The following is a 17786-nucleotide window of genomic DNA, read 5'->3' on the forward strand; positions in this document are numbered from 1 at the left end:
AGGAGAAATGGGAGGAAAGCTGTTTGATTTATGTAGTCAATTCAACATAAGTAGCCCACTTGGAGGTATGTAAACATTTAAAAGGTAACATTAAGCTGTATGAAAAGTACAGACCCTCCAGATGCCCTCTAGGGACCAACACAGTTGCAACAGAACACACAATAACCATGGAGCATAGGAGAATGGTCATCAGTGAAATGTTTTTCTGGAGAGCGATGAAAACTGGAGAAGAGGAAATAAGGTGGTGGTGGCCCATGAGGTGATAGTAGTACCCATTACAATTCCACCGAATGACCCTGACTGAAGCAGGTTACACACGAAAGAGTCACGCTGGAGGCTCACTGCCCGCCACCAGCAGGGATGGAATCACATCCACAAACATCAGTTAAGAATCCAAATGTGTGAGGGAACGTGGCACCTACAGGGGCAATTGAGGAGCCTTAACCCAAGTCGTCATTGTCGTCTCCTCTTCCTCCTCCACAACCTTTTAGAACAACTGGATATTTACACCACGTAACATAAAGAACTGGATACACTCCTCAATGTATGAACTGTGTTTGTACCTAATGCATATTTTAACATTTGTAACAAATTACTTAGTCAAGTTAGTTGCAGATTCCTGCACACATCCTCCAGCTGGTCACGAGCCACCTTGTGAATGAGTGCCACACTGTGCTGTCTGGGTCACGTCTGCGCTTCCTAACATTTACCCACCCAATATGAACACCGTGCAGCTGGAAGAAGAGTGTCAGGGAGCTGCAATAAGAAACTGCCCTGATCGTCCTATGTGCAGTGGTGTACACATCTGGCAGTCTGAAGCACAGCATCACCACAACCAAAAAATACACCATAAAATTGCTATTCTTACTTCAAAAGGCCTCATTTTGTCCTAAATAGATTTTACTGTTTTAATGACATGTATTTACTTTCACAATTTGTGAATAACTGAATGAAATATTCTTGTAACTGTCAGTAAAACTGCTGAGATTTTTCTTATAAGGACACATGCAACTAGTGCAAAGAGTGGGGAAAGGAAAGTATACATGGTTGTATGTCATAATTTCCTGATTTCTGATTTTATATTTAGTTAAGAATTCATGAACTCTTATTCATCAAATACCATCCACAGGTAAGAACCATGTGCATTTTAGTACCACTTTCCTAACTTTACCAGTAGAGATCTACCAAAAATAACTGCACTTATTTTAGGTATTAATTTAAGCTTTTCTATTCTCTATTGTAGCATCTGAGGATAGCCTTTGGAGTCTGATATGGAGAACATTTGAACAACAGAAAGGTTGCAGAAATGCAGTCACATGGTCATAAATTTATGAGTACACCACCTGTGTAAGTGAGGTCTCATATAGAAGAGCTCATCAATATATGAGCAATGTAAAATTCAATCAACTGCCAACAACTGAGCCACCCAAAGACTATTTTTGATTAGTGAAGTTACATATGTGACATACCTCTGGTTAATCATGTTAGCAGTCCAATTGTCATTTTGCATAAGTTCTACAGCTATGGTTGACTGTAGCAAACACTTATGGGTTGACATACAATGGAAGAGCTGTTCAAGAAATGCTGCATAGCCACAGACAATTTAATTTATATTGAAAAGCACAATACACCAGAACAAATCATTTCCATGAGCTTATGACACTTTTGTTAAGCCCAGAGAGGACATATCCACGACTGATCAGCTATCCAATAACAAATAGTAAATATAAGAATTATTTTCTACAGACACCATAAACAACCCCCTGGCACTTTATGTATGATGTATGTACATAGCAGGCATCAAAAGATTTGTCAGTGACTTTTTTATCATCTAATAAAGGTCTATTAGCTAATAAAAACTGCTGATGTAACTGGAATTGATAACTGTCTGGGAAGTGGAAACGTTTGACCTAATTTCAAACATCATAATCGATGTTTTTGGAAAGCTTGCAGCTGCCATTTATTATTTAAATAATGAAATACTGCACTAGTTACGTATTTTGTCATGCTTAATGACGCGTTTCAAGGATTTTTAATTTCAAACCTCATAATCAATGTTTCTGGAAAGCCTGCATCTGTCATGCATTATTTAAATGAAATACTGCACTAGTTATGTACTTTTTCATGCCTAGCACGACGTGTTTTGGGAATTTTTTCTCGTTGTCAAGTGCAAATATGTAAATAAGTATTTTGTATTGTGTTTAAATATGTGTTATTCTGCGTCTCTTGCACTGTACTCGTCTTTTAAGGTTACCAGGTACTGTGCCTCATTAGTTATGTAGAAAGAACACACACACACACACACACACACACACACACACACACACACACACAAACAATCACTTACATTGTTGGTTTATGTAACATCACAAAAAACACTTACGCAAATACTGCACTTGACAACAAGAAAAAATTCTTGAAACACGTTTTGCTCAGCGTGAATACAATACATAACCAGTGCTGTGTTTACACTAAAACCATTTCAGCAACACAAAGTGAATGACTGTGTCAACTAGTGCTCCACGTGGCCATATGCCGAAACCGCTAAATACGCTTTGACAAAGGTATCACAATGATCACAACAATCACGAAACTGCATTTGCGCAGTAGAGACAGTTTGGAAATGTTTGTAATTGGTCATGATATCTTCATTCGAACGAACCTCATTATATACTCCCATCAGCCACCACGCCACAGAGCTTGGCAGCGGCGGGAGATACGGCACAAATTGTTACAACTTTTACTCATTTACCCATTAAAATCCGCTGAATCAAGTGCCCTGGTGTCAAGAAACTTAACCACTTAATATTTGTAAACACTACCGTACTGGACAGCCAACATTATGCCAGCATCATATTTTCTCCACAAACATTTTTTCATAATGCGTAAATCGTGGGAAAATTATAAATATGTTGACGCAAAATCAGGTGCAAATTAATATTGTGGGCATAGGAAATCTGTTGGGACCAATAAAAAATGTCATAAACAATGGGAAAATGTTAATTCTGGGAAGGTAAAAGCGGGGTTCTACTGTATTTATGTGGTGACAGTATTAAACATTCTCATTCTTCCTTTCTCCACTTAAATTATACATGTTAGCAGCGCAATAGCCTTTCTTTCTGCGAAAGTATTATTTTATTTTCCCCAGAAAGAGTGTGTGTGTGTGTGTGTGTGTGTGTGTGTGTGTGTGTGTGTGTGTGTGTGGAGGGGGGCGCCATGGATTATATACATTTCCAACTACAAAAATTCTTCAGAATTACATGTTTGTGGTTTATGGGCATTCACCACTTTTAGAATTCATCTCCTTATGTTTTTTATGGCAAGTAATTTTTAAAAATGTGTAACCATTTTAATATCAAAATGTAGCTGCTTTACAATGTAAAAATGCAGCTCATTCTATTAGAGCAGCTCAAAACACAGACTCAGCATTCACTGATATGGTATCAACTTTTGAAACATGTTCAAAGGATTCTCAGCATGTCACATTAAATTTTGTTCTATTGAGTGATATCGCACAACTTACGAAAACAGAAACCCCTGGCTCCCTCCTGCCAATACTTTTCTCCTATACAGTTGGTACAGCTACACTTTTAAATAAAGTTATATGCAGAACTAAATACTTGTCCCACAAAGTTATGTTTTGAGAAAGATGAAAACTTGTGAAATAACCACATATGATTGTACAATGTAGAAAGATATCTCTATAATTATTAAATTTTAATACTGTTTGTCCGACAATTCTCTGGTATACTAATTCAAGTCATTTCTGAAACATAATGATGGTGAATTCTCTCTTTCAGTTAAAACGATAATTGGATGTTTTAACACAGCCAATAACACTATTATTATGGCACTAGCCCTTGTAACAAGAATTTATTCCATGTTCACATGCAACCTATAGACTACGGAAATTTTTTGAAAGATTGCATATTAGTGTTTCAGTACATACCTTCTCACTTCTATGAATGAATGTGGGGAGATTTACAACTGAACTATAAGCTGGAGTTTTTGTACCATCCACCTCCGATTCTCCTGGGGGTAAGTCTGTGTCCTGCAAATTAGCAGCTAATGTCGTCAGCACATATTCTGGCGAATGGCCACTTGAGAGCATTTTGCGGATCCCATCTACACCCGGGAAGTCACCAGCATTATCTGATCGGCCAGATACAGAGGCACAACTTGAAGATGCTCGTCCAGATTTGTACAAGTGGCTTGTGGCTTGCTTTCTCTGCTCAAGCACCAACCAATCTGGATCACGCATCAGTGCTCCACATACACACATGTTGAAGAATGTACCAGCTAGGAGCAGCGTCGTCCCACGCCATCCATACTCTTCAATAAAGTAAGTCGTCATTGGTGCATAGATGAAGGTACCAATTCCAGTGCCACATGAGCCCAGACCAGTCGCTAATGTCCTCTTCTTATCAAACCAGTAAGCAATGCTAACAATTGCTGTCACGTAACACAGTCCTAATCCCAAGCCAGCAATCAGACCAAATGTAATGTACAACATCTCCACAGAATCAGCAAACGCACTCAATGTAAGACCTATGCCAGAAACAATGCCTCCTATAATGGTCATCCAACGGCAGCCATACCTAAAAAGTTAACAGCCAATGAGAAACATTTTACAAATTATTGGAATTGTCAGAATGAGAAAATGTATTGTTACTGTTATTAAAAGTAAGTTTATTTAGTCTATAAAAATATTTTTTACAACATACTTCCAGCAAAATTAGACAAATTTTGTAGCTGAAAGGGCTTCTGCAAGTATCTTAAGTCACTTGCTTCAGAGGAAAAACAGTAAAATGAACTCTAAGTTCAGGCAGCCAAATGTCCTGTTTCAAAAATTTAAAAAAATAAAAGGTTACAAAGCCTGAAATTATGAGACATTTAGAAATCAAAAAGCAATAATCACAGTCTGCTACATGGAATTTCTACGTTGGCACTGGAGAAGCTGAGAGAGTAACACAACAAAAATAACATACCCTTCCTGACCTCCTCCCAAACATTATTTCATTATTACTATTACACAAAAACGAGCTACAATTGCATTTATGTAAGACTTTTTTTGTTCTTTCCTTAACTGTTAATGAGTCTACAATTGTCTTCCAAAATCATACAGTAACATTTAACAATTTGGCATATGATTGCCTTTTCTGCAGCTCCTGTGACAGAACTAGAGAGTAAGTGGTGATAGCTGCCATGTCGGATGAAAACTTTTAAATAACATTCCCCGAAAAAGAGCTACTTTTTTCCAAAATTAGCAAATGCCACAGAATTCCGACAGAATTAAACATAGATTTGACCACACTGTTAAGTGGATGTTAAAAATCAAAGCTTCTTTTGAGAGATGGGAACAAAATGTACTGAGTAGTGAGAAGATACTGGCAAATTAATGCCCGAACTGACTACAAATTATTCAATATAACAAACACACTGCCAGTCTCGCAAATAATTTCTGTCATTACTCTCTAGATGATATTCATCTGGGGTCTTTCTTGCAAGACATTTAAGTTCCACACACATGCATTTCAGATTACATATTTACACTATAACAGAATCAGAATAATGAATGACTGACATAAGCACAGAAAGGGGTGGCAGGAGACGATTATGGTTCACCGTAGCATGCAAGAGCAATATTGCTCCGGTGGCAGCAGCTGTGCAGTTCCATACTGGGCACGTTCATATGTTTTCTGTTAATGTGTCGTACTGAGTTTACTTTGCAGGCCTTATCACTTTCTAAAGAAATTTTGAAGTTAGTTTCATACACTCTGTAGTACAAAAATATCACACACAAACAAAGCATGCAAGAACAAAACAACAATTACGTAACGAATCACAACTGTTGTCAATGGCTGACTTAACTTGCAGCTGAGATAGCAGAGCAATATGACGTGACTGTGCATGGGACAGAAGGAGGTACAAACACACTCTTGCTTTGGTTGCTGCCACGGTAGCTGTCCCATAAACAACTAGCTGTCACTGTTATTCTGATTCAGGTGTTTTAACTGTTCAAAATCTATTGAGATGAAAATAATATCTGAATAGTACCAACAATATTCAAGAAATTTATTTGTACTCACCTGTCTACCAAAGCACTTCCAACCGGTCCAGATAAAAGTGGGACTGCCATGAACAGACTTCCAATCCAAGATGTTTTGCTCTTGCTCTCACCAAAATGATCCAGCAACTGTATGAATAATAACCCAAAGGAGAAACTTACACCATCAGCAATCATGCTGATGACAAGTGATGCAATCACAACCACCCAGCCCCAACCTCCATCTGGCACTTTGGTCTTCTCTGAATGATCCTTGCTGGAGGGGCTACTGCTGCAGATGCTATCCTTTTCTGAATTTTTGTCTGCTGATGTTTTTGTACCTTCTTCAAATTTAACAGCACAATTTGCTGTGTCACTGATTGCTTTCTGGTCAGTGTGTAATGAAATGGTGGAGATGGGCTCCAAGATTGGAGATGTATCTGACACTTGAGATGGGTAAGAATTTCTACAACCGTTTTTGAAATCTGGAAAGTTGCCATATTGAGCCAGTTTACCATTAAATTCCTGTTTTAGTTTGTCACGAGGAATTATTTCTCTCACATCGAAAGCAATATCTACACCATGGCAACGGGCTGGCAATGACAAATCCACTGACAACCGTTTCTGGTGTGATGCATCTGTAGGTGTTTCCTCTGATGGTGGAGTCACCATAACGAAGCGGGTTGTTTATACACTTATTTCTCAATGCACTAAAAATAAGGAATTTTGAAACAGCAAATAAATAAGATCAGTTATTGGTAACTTGTAGCATCATGGTAATTCTATGTTCTTGTTTAAATCCATTCCCTAATGTTTCCACCATTGGAGCACCAAGTCAATTTAGAGGGATTTTGAACACCATTTCTGTCCATTGTCTGGGCCAGCCCTGCAGTAACTTCGTAATAGGATAACATTTGCCCAATAACTGTGGCCAAGAGCACATAAAGGACCACTGGCGTGGTCCAAGGAGCACGTGAGGCGAGCAATTCACAGTTTTGGTGGCCACCATGCGGTGTGTCTCTGAATGGCAACACCTGCAAGAACAAAGCAATCTTCATTAAACTGTGAAATTTTTAAACTAACGTGTAAATGCTTACACAAAGTAGTATAATTACGAACATTGTAACTCTTCACCAGGTTTCCTCCATGTGTGGTCATATGGCATTCCACTAGTGTTACAGAAGAAATTCTTGGATTTATTTTTGCAATTTGTATGGACTCAGCCTGAATAGAGGCTTGTTTTATCCAACACCCAATGTCAACAGAAAAAAATAATTTTAGTTCTTATTAAAGAGTGATTTTATGTCAACGGTTCTACGTAACTGGCACAAATTGTTGTAGCACAGCAATATTTAATTCAAGTTCATCTATTGACGGTAAGGATTGAACATGGAATAAGCCAGATTTGCCGATGGAACTACTTTCAAAATATAGTTACACAGACCCTCAATCATTGCTAGGACACAGAAGTGTCCTTGAATTAAATAGCACAACATGCTTACTCAAGGTTGCTTTAGTAATTGAAAATGTAAGAATCTGTAACGCGAATAAAAATTCGCTTTTCCATTGGCACTGGGTGTCATATAGAACGGCTGATGAACTGACTACCTAACATTACAAAACCAAAAGTTAAGCAAGTTCTGTACCACAAGAAGAAACATAAAACTCCCTCCAGATTCTGTCGGCACAACAGCACATGAAATAAATCCCCTTCATCCACTCTTTGTTTACTGTTCATAACTATGTTACAACATTTTTTTGCTGTATCAAAAGTGATACTAAAAGTAGTGTGAAGTTTTAAGGTGGTGCCCTAACAGTCAGTCTTATATGTTCCTCTTTTGCATACAAAGTAACATTAAGCTTCAAACATGGTATGGCGATATGACAGTCTTGTGCAACATTTAAATTCAACATACATATTTTTTGACATGCAGGTGATCACTGCTGCACTTAAGGACTGGTGTATGTGTGTCAACAACCAACACTTTCTCGTTTGGTAAGTTACAGCCTAGATGATGTGACTTACCAAACACAAGTGCTGGCAGGTCGATAGACACACAAACAAACACAAACATACACACAAAATTCAAGCTTTCGCAACCAACGGTTGCTTCGCCAGGAAAGAGGGAAGGAGAGGGAAAGACGAAAGGATGTGGGTTTTAAGGGAGAGAGTACGGAGTCATTCCAATCCCGGGAGCGGAAAGACTTACCTTAGGGGAAAAAAGGACAGGTATACACTCCCCCCCCCCCCCCAGACACACACACACACACACACACACACACACACACACATCCATCCGCACATACACAGAGACAAGCAGACATTTGTAAACTCTGCTTGTGTCTGTGTATGTGCAGATGGATGTGTGTGTGTGTGTGTGTGTGTGTGTGTGTGTGTGTGTGTGTGCGCGCGCGCGCGAGCGAGTGTATACTTGTCCTTTTTTCCCCCTAAGGTAAGTCTTTCCGCTCCCGGGATTGGAATGACTCTGTACCCTCTCCCTTAAAACCCACATCCTTTCGTCTTTCCCTCTCCTTTCCTCTTTCCTGACGAAGCAACCGTTGGTTGCAAAAGCTTGAATTTTGTGTGTCTATCAACATGCCAGCACTTTCGTTTGGTAAGTTAAATCATCTTTGTTTATATACACTCGCACACACACACATATCCATCCACACATATACATACACAAGCAGTCTGCTTGTGTCTGTATATGTGTGGATGGATATGTATGTGTGTGCGCGAGTGTATACCCGTCCTTTTTTCCTTTTTTCCCCCCTAAGGTAAGTCTTTCCGCTCCCGGGATTGGAATGACTCCTTACCCTCTCCCTTAAAACCCACATCCTTTCGTCTTTCCCTCTCCTTCCCTCTTTCCTGATGAGGCAACAGTTTGTTGCGAAAGCTTGAATTTTGTGTGTATGTTTGTGTTTGTTTGTGTGTCTGTCGACCTGCCAGCACTTTCATTTGGTAAGTCACATAATGTGTGTGTGTGTGTGTGTGTGTGTGTGTGTGTGTGTGTGTGTGTGTGTGTGTTCTCATTGAGGTGGTGATGGCGCTACATCTGTAGAATGTAGTGTCAATTTTAACCAACTATTGCCACAGATTACTGGAGGTCACACACTGTCCACTGATACCAGCCATCATCCTGAAGGTCTAGTTAGAGACGGTAAGTATCTCATGCACACCTAACTATAGTCCATAAATTTACTGGCAGGTGCTAAAATTAAATATTCCAATAATCATTGCCACAATGAAGTTATAGCCACCATCTCAAAGTACATTTAGATAATGTTCAGATGGCCCATGAAAGTGGGTGCTAATCTTCAGCACAGCAATTATTGCAACTTTGGGCTACTAATTTCCCAATTTTGTCCCCAGCACATATGCAATGTGCAGATTTGGCCACTGCACCATCAATGCTGAGCAGCACCGACTGTCACTGAGCTATTATGAAAGCAGTATGCAGCCCCTAAACACTTCCAACATCCCACTGATGAAATGCAGCACCCTAACTTAGTGTATCACACCTCATGGCAATTTCACAACGTAATGAACCTATGCCAATGGTAAAATAATTTTGAAATAATAATTTTTGCTTGATATAAAAGGTAAATTTTGAAATTTTAAATTTTCTGACTATTCCTCCAGAGAGTTATGTTCTACTGACAGTGTCTCAAAATTTTACTTCAAGTCAGATGGTTACGGAACACAAATGTTATTCATACCACTGCATGAACATCAATTTAATTAATGGATGTCACTGTAAGTCAGTCTTTTGTATAATCAAAGTTCCAGTTGCTTTTCCCCCTGTTGTTTATTCCCAACTTTGCAATGCTTTTTCTCAAGTTATTTATCATCTCTGTCTTCCCCTTGTCTTAAAATAATATAGTTTCCTTCCAACATTTCCCTTACTATTTCTCCATTTCTCGGCATTATAAGCTCACACCTCTATTTTGCAGTATGGATGTCCTATACCAGTTACAATAGTGTGCAGAGAAGTTTTAAGACCATTACTACTCTTCAAAGCAAATTCAATACTGCACGTAAACACACTGTAAATGAATGTAACCAGAACAAGACAATCGGCTGCTAATACAGCACACAAATATAAACCAACAACATTGACCACTACCACGTTTGGCTGTCAGTCACTTTGTTGTTTTGACTGAGGTACAGGGAAAGTACTGTTTTCGAGTAGTGGTGCATAATTTGTAGCAATCAGCACCATAACATTGCTGGAGTAGAGAAACTTGTCACACCTAAGGCTTACATTCTCGAGAATAGTAGAGATATGTCTTCCATCCCTGTCTGTCTCATTTACTTGAACTCTGAATAATTTATGACTTTTATTTTACTTATTTATATTTTATTTTTGCCATACTACGATTTGAGCAGGACTCAAAACTTTCGGAGGTAGTGCACTACAAATTACACAACAGGTGCATGTCTCATGGACTGACAAATTTCAACTTGTCACTTTTCTCTCATACCCTCCAAGGTCCACAGAGGATCTTCTGTCTCACTGCTAGAATTCATACACAGAGAGAAAGGAAAACACTGTAAATTTAACTTCAACACAATGTTATTTTGGGCTGAATTATATCAATTACATCTTTTGCCCCTCAGTGCTAGTCCTCCATCATTGTGGTTGAATTACTGTTGTGACTAAATGGTACTTAAGGGAAACAGAGAAAAGGTAAAACATTCAGTCAAGCCATTGTTTGTTGTTGTGGTCTTCAGTCCTGAGACTGGTTTGATGCAGCTCTCCATGCTACTCTATCCTGTGCAAGCTTCATCTCCCAGTACCTACTGCAACCTAAATCCTTCTGAATCTGCTTAGTGTATTCATCTCTTGGTCTCCCTCTACAATTTTTACCCTCCACGCTGCCCTCCAATACTAAATTGGTGATCCCTTGATGCCTCAGAACATGTCCTACCAACCGATCCCTTCTTCTGGTCAAGTTGTGCCACAAACTCCTCTTCTCCCCAATCCTATTCAATACTTCCTCATTAGTTATGTGATCTACCCATCTAATCTTCAGCATTCTTCTGTAGCACCACATTTCAAAAGCTTCTATTCTCTTCTTGTCAAAACTATTTATCGTCCATGTTTCACTTCCATACATGGCTACACTCCATACAAATACTTTCAAAAATGACTTCCTGACACTTAAATCTATACTCGATGTTGACAAACTTCTCTTCTTCAGAAACGCTTTCCTTGCCATTGCCAGTCTACATTTTATATCCTCTCTACTTCGACCATCATCAGTTATTTTGCTCCCCAAATAGCAAAACTCCTTTACTACTTTGTCTCATTTCCTAATCTAATTCCCTCAGAATCACCCGACTTAATTCGACTACATTCCATATCCTCGTTTTGCTTTTGTTGATGTTCATCTTATATCCTCCTTTCAAGACGCTATCCATTCCATTCAACTGCTCTTCCAAGTCCTTTGCTGTCTCTGACAGAATTACAATGTCATTGGCGAACCTCAAAGTTTTTATTTCTTCTCCATGGATTTTAATACCTACTCCAAATTTTTCTTTTGTTTCCTTTACTGCTTGCTCAATATACAGATAGAATAACATCGGGAACAGGCTACAACCCTGTCTTACTCCCTTCCCAACAACTGCTTCCCTTTCATGTCCCTCGACTCTTATAACTGCCATCTGGTTTCTGTACAAATTATAAATAGCCTTTCGCTCCCTGTATTTTACCCCTGCCACCTACAGAATTTGAGAGAGAGTATTCCAGTCAACACTGTCAAAAGCTTTCTCTAAGTCTACAAATGCTAGAAATGTAGGTTTGCCTTTCCTTAATCTTTCTTCTAAGATAAGGCATAAAGTCAGTATTGCCTCACGTGTTCCAGTATTTCTATGGAATCCAAACTGATCTTCCTCGAGGTCGGCTTCTACTACTTTTTCCATTCGTCTGTAAAGAATTCGTGTTAGTATTTTGCAGCTGTGGCTTATTAAACTGATTGTTCGGTAATTTTCACATCTGTCAACACCTGCTTTCTTTGGGATTGGAATTATTATATTCTTCTTGAAGTCTGAGGGTATTTCGCCTGTTTCATACATCTTGCTCACCAGATGGTAGAGTTTTGTCAGGACTGGCACTCCCAAGGCCGTCAGTAGTTCCAATGGAATGTTGTCTACTCCAGGGGCCTTGTTTCGACTCAGGTCTTTCAGTGCTCTGTCAAACTCTTCACGCAATATCTTATCTCCCATTTCATCTTCATCTACATCTTCTTCCATTTCCATAATATTGTCCTCAAGTACATCGCCCTTGTATAGACCCTCTATATACTCCTTCCACCTTTCTGCTTTCCCTTCTTTGCTTAGAATTGGGTTTCCATCTGAGCTCTTGATGTTCATACAAGTGGTTCTCTTATCTCCAAAGGTCTCTTTAATTTTCCTGTAGGCAGTATCTATCTTACCCCTAGTGAGATAAGCCTCTACATCCTTACATTTGTCCTCTAGCCATCCCTGCTTAGCCATTTTGCACTTCCTCTCAATCTCATTTTTGAGACGTTTGTATTCCTTTTTGCCTGCTGCATTCACTGCATTTTTGTATTTTCTCCTTTCACCAATTGAATTCAATATTTCTTCTGTTACCCAAGGATTTCTTCTAGCCCTCGTCTTTTTACTTACTTGATCCTCTGCTGCCTTCACTACTTCATCCCTCAAAGCTACCCATTCTTCTTCTACTGTATTGCTTTCCCCCATTCCTGTCAATTGTTCCCTTATGCTCTCCCTGAAACTCTGTACAACCTCTGGTTCTTTCAGTTTATCCAGGTCCCATCTCCTTAAATTCCCACCTTTTTGCAGTTTCTTCAGTTTTAATCTACAGGTCATAACCAATAGATTGTGGTCAGAGTCCACATCTGCCCCTGGAAATGTCTTACAATTTAAAACTGGTTCCTAAATCTCTGTCTTACCATTATATAATCTATCTGATACCTTTTAGTATCTCCAGGTTTCTTCCATGTATACAACCTTCTTTCATGATTCTTAAACCAAGTGTTAGCAGTCAAGCCATAACATATACTAAATGTGCTTAACAGCTCACAGCCACAACATTTTGTTGTAGTCAAACTACAGCACAGTTTCAATATGGCATACATGTTCATTACAGATACAGTTTCCTAACAGGGAGGAACATATCCTCTGTGAGGCCACGTATCATGAATGCATAACTTTCTTGAGACTTTCAACAGTGATGAGGGATGCAGAAGATAGAAGCTAGCACCCAAGTGTGTGTGTGTGTGTGTGTGTGTGTGTGTGTGTGTGTGTGTGTGTGTGTGTGTGTGTGTGTGTGTGTGGGGGGGGGGGGGGGGGTGGTATTGATGTTGTTGACAAAGGCCTTAATGGCCAAAAGCTATAATTGTGAGAATATGTTTGTTGAGCCTATCTGCGACTCAGCATCTCCAGCAACTTTCCTTCTCTAATATTGTTACATTCCATCCTGGATTTTCCATTGTTCGATTTCCACTATTTTAATGTAGACATAACTAATGAATGATACGCACCGAAAAGTTGTCATATATAAACATTATAAGTGTTGCGTACTGCTGCATCACAAATGCAGGTTTACAAAAAAAATTCAATAGTGTATAATTTGGCAAATGCACTGAGCCTGCTTGTGCACAGGATCATTTACTGCAAAGCCTGCAAACTGTTCGGACACTAACTCACGCAATTTCTAATAATTTGTCGAGTATGCTATCACCTACGTAGATACACCACAAGCTGTATTATGGAGTATGGTGGAGTGTACTTTGTGTACTACTGTTACCGTCCCTTTTTCTGTTCCAGTCCCAAACCGTCCAAGTGAAGAATAAATGTTGGTAAACCCTTTGTGTGATCTCTAATATCTCTAATTTTACATTCACTCTCTTTTTGAGAGATATACACTGAAGGGAGCAATATATTGGCCGACTCTTCTATAAACATATGTTCTAAGAATTTTAACAGTAAGCCACACCATGATACACCTCCCTCGTAGCATCTGCCACTAGAGTTGTCAGAGAACCTCCCTGACTCCACACTTACAACATGAAACTGGGACAGAACTTGCAGCACTTCTTTGGATCTTCCCTGTTTCCTCTTTCAGTGCTATATGGTGTGGACTCCAAACCGGCAAGCAATTGGTTGAAAGGTTTTGTACCCTAGACCTACCCCTTTTGTCATGGGTCTACACTTCCTGAAGATCCTTTCAACAAATCTTAGTCTGACATTTTCTTCACCCGTAAGTAGTTTTATGTCGTCGTTCCATTTTGAATCACCTTGTATGCACAACTGCCTATTTTTAATATGTGTGGTTCCTTCCAGTGATTGTTCATAATCAATAAGGTCCTATAAACTGGAGAATGACAACGGCAAATCTCCTATAATAGAACCCTCCATAGCAAAGCATTTTACTTCACACCATTCTGCATTATAAAGCATTCTACATCTACATCTATACTCTACAGACCACTGAATTGCATGGCAGAGGGTACCTTATGTCCCATAGAACTAATAAGGTTCCCCTGCCCTGTTCCATTCACGTACGGAATACTGGAAAAATCACTGTTTGAATGCCTCTGTGTGTGTTGTAACTAACATAATCTTGTCCTCATGATCCATATGAAGTGACTTGTAGGAGGGTAGAAGTATATTTGTAGAACCATCAGTTAAGGTCAGTTCTTGAAACTTTGTTAAGTAGGCTTTTTCGGGACAGTTTACATCTATGTACAACTGTGTGCCATTTTAGTACTTTAACATCTCTGCAACATTCTCCAACAAGTCAAACCTGTGACCTTCCATACCCCTGTCAGTCCCCCACACTAACTACATTCCTGGATTTGTCACACAAATGAATCTTAAGCAGTCTCCTCTGTAGACTGATTGCATTTCCCTAGTATTCTACAGCTAAACCTGTGCTATCTGCTCCACCCACGATGGACTACATCAACATTCCATTTCATGTCCTACAAAGTGTTACACCCGGGTACTTCTACGCATTTGCTAATTCCAACTGACATGACGATACTGTAGTGCCAGGATATATATATTTTTTTTTTCTTGATGAATTGATGAATTGCACAATTTTACACTTTTGAATATTTAAAGCAAACTGTCAATTTGTGCACCACTTTGAAAGACTACCAAATCTGACTGAATATCTGTGCAATTTTCAGAATGTACTTCATTGTAGATAAATGTGTCATCTGTGAAAAGTTCTGAGGCTCAGCAATGGATCCAACACACTTCCCTGGGTACACCCAAAGTTACATGATTCTCTATTCAAGATAATTTGCTGCATCCTCTCTACCAAAATATTTTAATCCAGTCACAAATTTCACTTGATACCCCATGGTGGTGGTGGTTAGTGTTTAACGTCCCGTCGACAACGAGGTCATTAGAGACGGAGCGCAAGCTCGGGTTAGGGAAGGATTGGGAAGGAAACCGGCCGTGCCCTTTCAAAGGAACCATCCCAGCATTTGTCTGAAACGATTTAGGGAAATCACGGAAAACCTAAATCAGGATGGCTGGAGACGGGATTGAACCGTCGTCCTCCCGAATGCGAGTCCAGTGTGCTAACCACTGCGCCACCTCGCTCGGTTGATACCCCATACAATCATATTTTTTAAAAGAACCGTAGGTGTTGTATTGAGTCATATTTTCCTTTTCCCCAGAAATCAAGAAATATCGGATCTATCCGACTGTCTTGATCCATGGCTTTCTGTGTATCATATGAAAAAAATGCACGTCAGGTTTTATATGATCGACATTTTTGCAATCCATTCTGGGTATGGAGAAGGTAATTGTGTTACAGATACCTCACTATGCTTGAGCTCAGCTCTAAGATCCTACAACAAACTGATTTCAAAGATACTGGATGGTAGCTTTGAGGATCACTTCTGCTGTTGTTCTTGTACATAGGTGTGATCTGTGCTTTTTTTCCCCAACTATTAGGCAGGGTTATTTGTTCAAGAAATCCGTAGGCGATTAAAGTTAACAAAAGGTCTAAATCAGTGGAAAAAATGGTATACAGACACTGACAGGTATTCCATCGAGCCTTGGGGCATTGTTCAGTTTAACGATTTCAGCTGTTTTTCAACACCTACAACACATATCTACTTCAATCATCTTTTCAGAGCTACGAGAATTAAAACAAGACAATTTTTGTTCAAGCCATTCTGCAAGTTGCTAACTCATACTTGAGAAGTCCACAAAGTTATCCTACATGAACTAATGAACAACAAATTTGGAAATACGGAGTGTGGACAAACTAAATATAAACAAATTTAGACGCCTTGCATAGCTACAACGTGTAAGTGAAGACAGCCATGCATGAATACCCACCCACCTCCCCAGGGGTCGTAACCCCTGCAACCCATAGAAGATAAAGATGCTTCAGTAGCTGATTAGCGTTTTTTGTCTTTTTTAAAAAAAATCTCACAGGATAGAACGAACAGATCAGAAAGATAAATATAATAAACTAAAACAGAAATTCGAGGAAACATAATTAAAATAAGTAATAAGTGTTTTTAAATTAAAAAAAAAAATCTCACGAGATAGAACGAACAGATCAGAAAAGTAAATAAAATAAGATTAAACAGAACTGGAGACAGCCACACTCAAACCAAACTCCGCGCCGTCATGATGTCACATACGACAACACCCTTACGTCACGGGTCAAAGCCGACGCGTGGGATCGGACGCTTCTGTCGACCCACAAATTTTATCTGAGAAACTGAACAGAGTAAGTTTCTATTAGAGGGTCACTGCACTTACAGCAAGAGGCTAAACCTTTGCATAAAGGAAATAAATCAGAAGAGTAGAAGAAAAAGCAGGACTATGAAGAAACTCAATAATACAGAGACACACATCTGAAGTACACACACAGCACAGATTAGCTGAAGTGTTTGATACCACTTCAACTACTGACAACTGACCATTTGCTTTTCAACCTAATCTAGACCTCAGGCTATGGTATAGATCAGTATTGCTGTTAACTTGCCAAAAACTAACACAGACACAAAACAAATATTTACAGTGTGTTATTCTCTTTTTATTTGTACACATATGACACCACATAGCACAATAATCAAATTATGAGACAAAGCCAATATCTGGCATTTGTAGGTTCAGTTGAGCACATACCACCACATGTCAAAGTTTTCAGTACTGTAGAATAATAGAGGGAATGCATTATAGTGGATAGGTTATTAGCTTATATTTCTGAAATCTGTTGCACAAAAACAAATTAAGAGACATGAATGAGTGGCATATAATTGAATTTGAAAGTTGGAAAAATAGTAAAAAGAAAGTAGTAGTAGTGACAAAGAAGTCGATGGAAGACCATAAACAGCAGGAGAGTAGATAACAAGTAATATGGGCTGCTGTTCACTAACCCCCAGGAATTTGTTAAAAAAGTGTCGGTAAGCAAATATTCAATATAGAGCACCAAAAGGTAATTTCAGAAGCACAACATACTTGGGAAACCTACTACCATCATCTGGTGATTCCATTAATGTCATTACCAGTCAGGTGCATCATATGTATTCTATATTATTAGAAATCTATACTACCTTATTATCCCATCTTTCCTATGTAACCATGTATAAAAGCAACACAGCATATGCATTCATACTGGTACTTGCAGCAGTGATTGACATTCACTACACAAATATGTTGAAAGTTTGTACTAACGCCCACACATTACTAGCTTCCAATTATTTAGTAATTTGT

The 17786-nt window shown here is 39.0% G+C and overlaps 1 protein-coding gene across 5 annotated transcripts in view; it reads right to left on the reverse strand.

Moving 5' to 3' along the window:
- Positions 1–17786, reverse strand: part of LOC126456745 (uncharacterized) — a 271037-nt gene that overhangs the window by 85750 nt on the left and 167501 nt on the right. For 4 of the 5 annotated variants that reach the window (XM_050092492.1, XM_050092491.1, XM_050092490.1 and 1 more), the window contains 2 exons: positions 6090–7080; positions 3950–4598 (listed from right to left, as the gene is read on the reverse strand). In XM_050092492.1, coding sequence (XP_049948449.1) covers positions 3950–4598; positions 6090–6718 — 1278 coding nt within the window. In that variant the 5' untranslated portion in view covers positions 6719–7080. Of the gene's footprint in view, positions 1–3949; positions 4599–6089; positions 7081–7165; positions 7188–17786 lie in introns of those variants that run through there. The other variant, XM_050092493.1, reaches the window with a different exon arrangement.

The sequence above is a fragment of the Schistocerca serialis genome, chromosome 2, assembly GCF_023864345.2.
Source record: "Schistocerca serialis cubense isolate TAMUIC-IGC-003099 chromosome 2, iqSchSeri2.2, whole genome shotgun sequence".
NCBI classification, from domain to species: domain Eukaryota; kingdom Metazoa; phylum Arthropoda; class Insecta; order Orthoptera; family Acrididae; genus Schistocerca; species Schistocerca serialis.